Below are 10928 nucleotides of genomic sequence, written 5' to 3'. Positions count from 1 at the left end.
TTGACCGCAAACCGCGGAGCCTGGTAGAGGCTATTTACACCTGCGTTTACCTTTGTCTGGTCGTAGAACCATGTGTCTCCGGCCCTGAGCTTGTACTGGTGTTGGCGGCAGGGTAGAGTCAGGGACACGCTGTACTCATTGTCATTCCTGCAAAACAGAAGAAAGAAAAAGGCATCAACTTTTGAAAAAGATGTACAAAAGCCACCTTTCGAATGTTCATCTCTAATTTTTAATCCACAAACCGAAACCTCTGAAGATGTATTGTCGACCGAACTTTACTTAAATAGTAATAGTATGTATGGAGACACGTATTGCCCGTCCCTCTCCTTCCACTGCCTTTTACCTCCCAAACGCAAGACCAGTAGCATATTGCGATTTGAACCCAGGGCCTTTGGCTTCGAATTCTGATCGAACACCCTGCAGTTCGACCACACGAACTTACACACAGCCACGCGTGTGATTGATCCAAAGGTTAATCCGTACCCAGGCTAGTTTTTCTCACCTCTTCTTGAGTTTCCAGGATCGCGTCCATCCATCCCAGGACCAGGACACGAACACGTTCCCGCTCGCCTCGTCCAGTCCAGCCTGACCCTACTACACTCCTCGTAGTACGTAGACACCATGCAACTGCACGCACGGCGGTTTGTGACCTTAGCTTAACAGAACGAGACAGAACAGAACTTACCTCCTCTTTAGTTTCCAGCTGCGTGTCCAGCCGTCCCAAGACCCCGACACGAACACGTCTCCGGTCGCCTCTCCTGTCCAGTCCAGCCGGACCCTCATACACTCCTCCAGGTCAGAGTCTTCTTCTGGTGGGATCTCTAATGAATCCTTCCCTCCGGCCTCTGCGGGGACTCTCAGCACGTTGTTTATCGTACCAAAGGCATTACGTACCGCGGCCTGTGGAGTAGAAGCGTAACAGCTGTTTAGAAATTACCAGAGACTTAAATTTAGTTATTAAGTTATCTTCTTCAGGCGGTATCTCCACAGACTCGCTCCCTCCGGCCTCAGCGGGGACCCTCAGCACGTTGTTTATCGTACCGAACGCGTTGCGAACTGCCGACTGTGGTAAGGAAATGAGGAGTGCAATTTATACTGGATCGTTTCTTTTCCCAACCAGTTACTCTCGTACTGGCTTTTCAATGCCTTTCATACGTCTTCCTCAGTACAATATGCAGTGTCTATATGTTTCACCTATGTCTATGTACCTTTGTGTCGTCGTGGATCCAACTGTTTCCAACTCGGTACTTATACTCATGTAGACCGTATGGCAGCATCACAGATTCGCTGTAGCTTCCGTCTTCACTACAAAAAGAATTTGAAGAAACGAGTTTCAAAGAATTGAAGAGAACAAAAGTGGCGAGAAAGTGGCAACGGCCCAAAATTACGTCTACCGCTAACAGCGTGGCATCACAAATCTCGTTGTGTAGCCATCTATTCACTTATAGGTTTGGCTATTCAGCTCGCATATCCAGGGCTGCCCAACTAGCCGCCTGTGGCTATTACAACGGGCTAGCGCTGCTGACAGACAATACAAATTGATTTAAATTTGACAAGGAAAGATCTAGAATAACAATCAATAACATATAGGAGCAACGTTTACAACTTCAACGTTTAAAACTACATGAGAAAGGCAAAGTAATCTACCAGTCATTTAGTAGATTTAACGTTACCTTTTGTTGAGTTTGAATGACTCCTTCCATCCGTCCCATGATCCTTGAACGAACACGTCACCACTGGTCTCCTCCTTACATACAAGTGTGAACTGGGTATACTCAAACAGTGGGATCTTCTCTGTAGTATCTTCCATCAGGATTTCGTGAATGGTTTTGTAACATGGCTCCACTTTGGGAGGGGCTGTTTTCTCAACTATTGATTCTGCTTCAGTGTGGAGTTTTTCTGTTGGTACTTCCACCTTGTCAGATACTTTTATTTCGACTGTTTTGTCTGTTGGTTCTGTCTCTGTCAGTATTTCGTGAATAGTTTTGTAACACTCCACTATGTGTGGGGCTGTTTCCTCAACTGTTGATTTTGCTTCAATGTGGAGTTTTTCTTTCGGTACTTCAACCTTTTCTAATACTTTCTTTTCGACTGGCTTGTCTGTTGGTGGAGTCTCTGTGTGACTTTCCTCTTTTGACACTTCTACTGTTATATGTTGTATGGTCTTTTCAACCGTCTTGTCTTCTGGTGGTGTTTCAGTGTGGACTTCCTCTTTTACTACCTCCGTCTTTTCTGATACTATTATCTCAACTGGCTTGTCTGATGGTGGAGTTTCTGGTTGAACTTTATCTTCTACCACTTTCACCTTTTGTGGTTGCACAGTCTCTTTAACGGATCTGTCTTCTAGTGGCGTTTCAGTGTGGACTTCCTCTTTTACTACCTTCTTCTTTTCTGATACTATTATCTCAACTGTTTTTTTGGGCGGTGAAGTTTCTGTGTGAACTGTATCTTCTGACACCTCCACCTCTTGTGTCTGTACAGTCGTTTCCACCGTTTTGTCTTCTGGTGGTGTTTCAGTGTGGATTTCCTCTTTTGGTATCTCCACCTTTTCTGATACTTTATCGTCAACTGGTTTGTCTGGTTGTGTAGTTTCTGTATGAACTTGCCTCTCTGACACTTCTGATACTTGTTGTGGTTGTACAATCTTTTCAACTGGTTTGTCGTTTTCTGTTGACGCTTCAATGTGGACTTCCTCTTTTGTTACTTCCACCGTTTCTGACACCTTCTCAACTGGCTTGTCTGGTGGTTGTGTTTTTGTGTGAACTGTATCTTCTGACACCTCCACCTTATGTGTCTGTACAGTCGTTTCCACCGTTTTGTCTTCTGGTGGTGTTTCAGTGTGGATTTCCTCTTTTGGTACCTCCACCTTTTCTGATACTTTCTCGTCAACTGGTTTGTCTGGTGGTGGAGTTTCTGTGTGAATTGTCTCTTTTACCACTTCCACGTTTTGTGGCTGTACAGTCGTCATAATTATTTTGTCTTCTGGTGGTGCTTCAGTGTGGATTTCCTCTTTTGCTTCCTCAACCTTTTCTGATACTTTCTCGTCAACTGGCTTATCTGGAGCTTCTGTCTGAATTGTCTCTTCTACCACTTCTGATACTTGTGGCTTTACAGTCTCTTTTACCGTTTTGTCTTCTGGTGGCGTTTCAATGCTGACTTCCTCTTCCAGTCCTTCCATCTTTTCTGATACTTTCGTCTCAACTGTCTTGTCTGGTGATAGTGTTTCTGTTTGTACTTTCTCTTGTACTACGACTTGTACCTCCTCTTTCTCTTCTTCCACCACTTCTACTTGTTGCTGTTGTACAGTGTTTTCAGGCGTTTTGTCTTCTGGTGGAGTTTCAGTGTGGATTTCCATTTTAGGTTCTTCCGTCTTTTCTGATACTACCCTCTCAACTGGCTTGTCTGGTGGTGGAGTTTCTGTGTGAACTTTCTCTTCTCCAAACTCCACGCTTTGTGGCTCTACTATCGTCTTAATGATTATGTCTTCGGATGGTGCATCGATGTGGATTTCTTCTTTTGTTAGCTCCTCCTTTTCTGACACTTTCTCCTCGACTTTTTCTGATGGCAGCATTTCAGTAACTTCCTCTTTTGGTAGTTCCACATTTTCTGGCACAGTCTCATCGACCGACTTGTCTTTTGGTGGTGTCTCCTTGTGAGTTTCGCCCACATCTGACATGTCTCCGTTTTCCTGTACGGTCTTCTCAACTTTGGGGAAACTGTCCTTGACAGCCTGAGCATACGTTTTGCTTTGTAAAGCAGCCGCCTTAAATGGTTTGCCTGTCTGTGGTTCCTTCGTAATCTTTACCGTTATAACCTTCACCTCTTCAGCTATGTCAGGGGCATCCTTCTGTGTAGGTTCAAACGTTGGTGCTGTTTTGGAGGTAACTTTCTCAGCAGTGTCTGCTACTCCAGTTGGCAGTGCCGGTGGGGTTTCCGTCTGGGTAGTGTCGTCCAATTTTTCAACAGTGTCTAAGACAATTACTTCAACTGGTTCCTTAGTTGGAGATATTTCAGAATGACCTTTCTCATATACGTCTTCAGACGTTACCAACACAGTGTCATGAGTGGTTCCCTCTGACTGAGGTATTTCGGAGGATTCCTCATCTTTTTTTGTAGCTGTAGCGTCCTGATCTTCTACCTTTTCAGCGATTTGTGGGGAAACTTCTTGAACTGAATCTGTCACTCGTCGCTGGATTTCGGACGCAGCCAATTCGTCTGTTGCAGCGACAAAGTCTGCTGCAGTATCGTCTTTGTCTTGTGTAGGCGATTCTGTTATGACTGCAGTTTCAAGATTCGTGACAGCTTCTTGAATAGTTATCTCTTGTGGTGGCCAAACATTTGTTTCATCTATCTCTTCCGGTGCAGCCACAGTACATGGCACAGTTGTTTTAATCGTTTCATCTGGTAGTGTGACTTCGGTATGAATATTCTCTTCAAACGTCTCACCCGCGGCTGGGGCAGCTTTAACAACTGTTTCGTCTACCGACTGCACTACAATGTCTATGACGTCCTCGTCAGCTGCTTGGTCTGGATGTGTTGTCTGAGAAGAAGTCTTTTCCTCTGATTTGTCACTAACGTCCAGGTCAGGCCTCTCAGTTGCTTCGTTCTGAGGTGTTTCCTCATTGGAAACCTTCTGATCTGGCTTCTCTTTGATGTCTTGGACAACTTCTTCTCTTTTCTCATCAATTATTTCAACCTCTTCATCTCGTAATGGTGTTTCCATGGAAACTTCTACGCTTTCTACCTTCTGAACATTGTCATCTGCAGCCTGTTCAACTGGCTTCCCATCTTCTTCGTCCACAGACGACTCAGGTTGTTCTTCCACCACCTTTACTTCTTGTTGTTGTGCTGTTTCGTCTGGCTTTTTATCAGTGCCTTCAGCAATATCTCCTACTGTTTTATCTGGTGATGTTGTGTCAGTGGTGGCCACGGATTTGGGCTCGATGGCATCTTCTGATGTAGTCTCTGGTGATAGAACTAGTGTGACTGGAGTTGGTTTATAACAGATACAGATCACAGGCTCGTCTGTTTTTCCTTCCCGTGAAACAGTTTCCTCATCTTCAGCTCTTTCGTCTGGTTTTGCCTCCTTTTCCACAAAGGCAACTCCTTTCCCTGTTGTGTCTTTTATCATAATTGCCTCCGGCACAGTATTGTCCTCTTCTTTCTCAACGCTATCTGGTGTAACCCTTTCTTTCGACTCCTTTTCGACATCTGGAGTGATTGTTTCAACCATTTGGGTTGTCTCTTGGGCTGTTGTTTTAATGTCATCCTTTTCTTCAAGCCTTTCGACCACGCTAACAGCAGTTTGATCAAAGTTCTCAACTCTTGTTTCCATAGTCAACTCGGGTTGTTCTTCCTTTACTACTTCTTCATGTTGTTGTGCTGTTTCGTTTGACTTTTGACTCGTGTCTTCAGAACCCTCTGCAGCTGTTTCATCTTGTGACGCTGTTTCAGTGATGGCCTCGGATTCAGACTCGATGACATCATTTGAAGTAGTCTCCTGTGGAACTGGTCTGACCGGAATCGGCACTGGCTTTCTACAGACACAGACAGTAGGCTCGTCTCTTTTTCGTCCCTGTGAAACTGTTTCCTCGGAGAAATCCTTGTCTTCATGTGTCGCCTGCTTTGAAATGACTGGAGGAGGCATGTCAGGCGTCATACAAATGCTCATCAGTGAATCTTGTATGACAAACTGCTGTGGTGCGACTGTCGCTGTTGGCTCCGTGTCTTCTTGGATCGTCTGCTCTTCAGAACATGTTGGAGAGATCTTGTCGTCTTTTTCTGCAATGCCACTTTCATCAGTTGTCTCAATTTTATCTTCTGGCGCTTCTTTTTCTTCCGAGACCTTGTTTTCTTGGATCGTCTTCTCTTCAACACATGTTGCTGAGATCCTGACACATTCTGCAATAGTGCTTTCATCAGTTTTCTCAACTCCATCTTTGCTCGTTTCTTTCTCCTCCGAGACCTTGTCTTCTTGGATCGGCGTCTGCTCTTCAACAAAAGTTGTTGAATTCTTGTCGTCTCCTCCTGCAGTGCTGCGTTCGTCAGTTTTCTCAATTTCAACCTCACTCGTTTGTGTCTCCTCCGAGACTTTGGCAAGTGCCTGCTGCAGTATTTCAGGGTCAAGATGCGTGACTTGAACCGTCTCGGGAAAACTTGTAGCTGAGCCTCCATCCGTCTCTTTGACTACTTCAATGTAGTTGTTGAGTGTTCCAAACACGTTCGGCACTACTGGCTGTGGGGGAGGGAGGTAAAGAGGAACTTCTCAATAGGTGAATTTTGTATAGAAAATAATACTTTGATATGGGATATTCTAGAGTGAATGAATAATGTAGAACACGGAGGTGGGGGATAGATACGGTGAAACTAAAGAACACAAATCCCTTCGTTAAAAAAACACTGGTTTGGGGTCCATTATAATGCGCACAAGTCTCTCAAACATCAGTGTTGGCATCTTCAATATTCAGCCTCTGCCCCCTGTTAAAGGCTACTATAGTCATGTCTTGTTCCGGCATGTAAACTGCCTATGCTTTTAGCTTTATAGGTTGTGCCAAAGCTAAGATGAAACAGATTGCATTGACTTTTTCCTTCGTAGAGAAGGATAGCACTCTAGTTGAGAAAGTTAACTTTCTGTGCACTATACCTTTGTCGTGTCGCAGAACCAGGTTTTGCCCATCTTGAATTTATACTCATAGTCTCCACTGGGTAAGTCAAGACACGCTTCCAACGTGTCCTCCCTGCAAGATAATAGTAAGGATCAATCAGTCTGATTATATGTCTGAAATATGGAGATATTGTTTGGGGTGAGGCTGTGTGTGTGGGTGTCTGTGTGTGTTTTGTGTTTGTGTTTCCCGATATTTGTAGTTAGCAGAACTCAAAAACCTCTAAATAGATTACGATGATATCAGGTATGTGAGTAGCTGTTGGGAAGACAAAGGGCAAAGTCAATTTTGGGCCCCCTGGTATGCGACCTTGATATTTTTTTTCTCACATTTTATTCACAAGTTATAAATTACAAAACATTCAAAGATAATCACTTAAAACTAAACACAATCATTATAGAATATTTACACGAGCATTCCCTTACCATATTTTACACACTAGTGTCTTACTATTTACTCCATCATCTAGACATATGCAGTACTATATACTATAACACATTTACATATTGTTGCAGGGGCCATTCCCACTGGCTTTTTTTGGCTAGGGTTTGCTCCCTAGGACTTTTTTTACAGGGGTGTTTTATCCCCCCTGGATTTTTTGTGCTGGGGTTTCTTCCCCAGGACTTCTGTGCAGGGGTGTCATCCCTGGGTTTCTGTGCAGGGTTTTCCTTCCCTGGTTTCAATTTTACACATATCACAAATTTACAGAAATATTACTCAAACATTCCCATTTGCAACAAAAGGACAAATATAAAAATACAAGACAAGAAATCACAAGTATAAACACATCACATATACATAAAGATACCACAATCTAAGCACTAACAAACTCACAAAAACATCAGAACTTGCAATGACAATGTTTACATATACAATATTAAACTAACACATACCAAACTAAACATAAAAGCATTAAATACAACATACAAACATCAAAAAGCTCATTCACATATATGATCATCCGTGGATTTTTGTGCAGGGTTTTCCGGGTTTCAATTTTACACATATCAGAAATTTACATAAATATTACTCAGACAAACATTCCCATAATTGCAACAAAATCAAAAGATTTTAAAATACCAGACATGCGACCTTGATATTGCAACAGAACTTTAAGTCTTATTTTTGGTATATTTTGACCTGGGCATGCTGTGGCCTTGTGATATAGCAAATATGGTTTGGACCCCTAGCGACTTGTTCTGGAACTGCAGAGGCGATTTTGTCAAAATCTTGGCTTACAAAAGCTTGCTTGATAAACTCGCTTAGCCCTAGACTAGAGTCCTACTTACTTATTTTCTAGTTTCCGTGCCTGACTCCAGTCGTCCCATGACCCCAGAATGACCACGTCACCGCTGGTCCTTCCTTTCGAACTCAGCACAAAGGTCACAGGCACGCTGTCCTCTGCCCCGGCCTATGGACAAAAGCAATTATTAAGGTTTTCTTTAGCGTACTATGCCAGCATCTAGACGACAAGGCGATCTGAGATTACAGACTTCACCAATTCCTACAGTAAGCGCCATCTGACAGAACGTACAAAACTACAAGGCAAAAATACACAAACTCAGACACAAACACATACGCGCACACACACAGCACACACACACACACACACACACAACACACACACAAACACACACGCGCGCACACACACACACACACACACACATACAGAGAGAGAGAGAGACAGCGAGGGAGATAAATAGAGAGAGAGAGGGGAGACAGAGAGAGAATACAAAACAGGACATCAATCCCTTGGGGTGGAGTGATTAAAGTTATCATATTTGTTTTCATCTCTTTTTCAAGCTTTAAGATTTTAACTTTGGACACATGCTTTTAAAGAATACTGATAAAAATCATACTGCGTATTTGACCTCATAGTTAAGTCAAGTCAAGTTTATTGCGCAACGATTGTAACTGGTAATGCATGTATATTTGACAATGACAGAGTACCTTATGTACATGTGATGCAATGCAGGGGAAAGGGGAAACATGGCAGTTAAGTCGTTTATTTACATACATAGAATAACTCTTCTATTTCAGTCCTACCTTGACAGCTGTACTTGACCTCTCGGCCGTCAGAGGGCTACATTCCTTTGTTCGGTCCGCCATCTTGGCTCGTGACCTTTTGCTACTGTAGAGGACACAAGACAAATAAATACCTTTATTTTTATTTTATCGTATTTTTTCTAACAAGGACCGTGTACTCAGATTAGCAGCGAACAATGGAACAACAGTACAGTAAGCAACTACTCTAGTCTTTGTCAAACGTTAAACTGTATCTTATTGGATTTTTTTTCTGAGACAGTAGAACACGAAGTATCCTATCTTTTCTGTAATTTGTGGGTTTGGTGATGTTAAGAGGAGAATGGTTTTCAGTATTTCTTTCTGTATGTTAGCGTGGAAAGACTTGGATGTAATTCAATGGCCTCTATAGATACAATCTGACCCCTGTTACAGAAGATGCCCCCAGATGCATCATAACCAAACCAATAATTCAACCATGACAGACGACATGACTGAGATTTATTGTATGTAGCATCACTAACAGCCAATCGATCGTATTTCACTTTTCAAGACTAACAAATACATATCGGTATTCTTTAGTACAAAGGAGGAGTAAGATTCCCCAAACTTTTTTCAGAAATCGTTGCAAATAAAAGAAAACAATGCACAAATTAGATGACTGTCCAAAATGTATGCGACTACTTTGTTATTATGACTTCCTGTGGAATCCGAGTAATGCCATTGACATTGACACAAACTTCCCTAAACTTGCATTTGTCAAGTTTACTTTATCATCGATACTTTTGATAAATAGATATCCTCCAATATGTGTATCATCTTTCATCAATTTGACTAGCATTTTTGTGTGAGTGAAATACTTTTATTTCGTTTTAGATGTCTTAGTTCGAGTATCATTTGCGATGTGTTGTGTTTGCTGCAAGTTTATCCAAAGCAATCACTCGTATAGTTCCCAACCGTAATATGTGTAGAAATGCATCTTGTCTGTTTAAATTATTTGCCCAATATAACATAGTACGTCTATCCGCTGGCCATTTGCCCACATTATTGCAAAACTGCACAATCTGGAAACCCTCAATATTTCCCTATGGCTCACCATTTTTATCTATATTGATTATTACGTAAACACCATTGAACGAGAACTTGTTATCGATGGGCTATGCCTTATGTCTTGGGTACTAAACTACACTGTTAACCATAAAGTATCCCTATAATTGTACCACTAAATTCATATTTGTAATACGTGTAACAATCAGATAATCTGTTGGCCATCTGGCTACTTATTTAGTAAACCCCAGCTCCAACCAGAATTACCCGGCTGTAATGTTTACACTGTAACCTAACCCATCAACTGTAGTTGACCCTCTGAGTTCGTCCAAACACGTCCATATACCAGCAATAACACCCAAGTAGGAACTCTAAATCTCTTCAGCCAGTAAACAAAGTTTAACGTTATGGTAAACCAGCAGCTTTTTACAAACTGGTAGCTGGTTACTCATTTGTATCTCAAAATTGATAAATATCAATTTAAAACCTGTTTAATAATTGTCACTGACCTTCTAAGGTCGCCCTAGCACGTACGCACCCCAGTAATAACAATCAAGTGCGAACTGTAAAATCCTTAAACCATAAACAAATACTATGGTCAGGAAATCGTTTTCTACAAACTGGTAACCGGTTACTCATATAAATCTTATTCCATCATCACGATTCACCAACGATGATAATATCCAACCTGTTATAGTTTACTGTAACCACTTGTGACCTCTAATACCAGATTTACGTTATATATTTCGTATTGAAATATGTGTTATACATCTACAGCAATAGTACCTCTATTCAGTACTTATAAATATATGGTTGCGATAGGAAAACGTTAGATGAATGCTCACCTGTATAATCTGTAAACTCTACCGCGCTGAACAGCGAAGATGGTCTACTGGAGTAGCCCGGAGTGAACTGGCCAGGCTGGGACTGAAGCCAAGATACATGATGAAAATATATATTTACTTCGTACAGACGTCACGACGTCCAGAGGCACGTATGAGGGTCACTTGGCACCTCGCATTGTCAAAGCCCGACGTGGTTCCCGCAAAATTCCTGGCGTGTTTATTACTGCAATATCCTTATGGCCATGTTGATTTGATCATATGGATGACATCCTTTTGGAAACCCCAAAACTGATGCGAGAGTGCGAATGAAATAGAATTGGTTACGCAAGTTGCCTTTATTATTAAATACGAG

At 42.1% G+C, this 10928-nt stretch overlaps 1 protein-coding gene across 1 annotated transcript; it reads right to left on the bottom strand.

The window, feature by feature from the left end:
* Positions 1–681: 681 nt before the first annotated feature.
* Positions 682–7124, bottom strand: LOC118404355 (titin-like). Its single transcript, XM_035803424.1, has 5 exons — positions 7120–7124; positions 6644–6737; positions 1674–6235; positions 1209–1305; positions 682–900 (listed from the first exon to the last, which is right to left on the bottom strand). The coding sequence occupies exons 1-5, from the start codon at positions 7122–7124 to the stop codon at positions 682–684; spliced, it is 4977 nt and encodes a 1658-aa protein (XP_035659317.1).
* Between the last annotated feature and the right edge of the window lie 3804 nt (positions 7125–10928).

The sequence above is a fragment of the Branchiostoma floridae genome, chromosome 17, assembly GCF_000003815.2.
Source record: "Branchiostoma floridae strain S238N-H82 chromosome 17, Bfl_VNyyK, whole genome shotgun sequence".
Taxonomy (NCBI): domain Eukaryota; kingdom Metazoa; phylum Chordata; class Leptocardii; order Amphioxiformes; family Branchiostomatidae; genus Branchiostoma; species Branchiostoma floridae.
This window is presented reverse-complemented; position numbering and strand designations above follow the sequence as displayed.

Excerpts from the sequence above, each read along its gene's own strand:
- LOC118404355 (XM_035803424.1), bottom strand. Across the intron at positions 1,306-1,673 it reads TCATTCAAACTCAACAAAAG|TGAAGACGGAAGCTACAGCG; the intron begins GTAACGTTAAAT and ends TTCTTTTTGTAG. Across the intron at positions 901-1,208 it reads GGATCCACGACGACACAAAG|GCCGCGGTACGTAATGCCTT; the intron begins GTACATAGACAT and ends TCTACTCCACAG.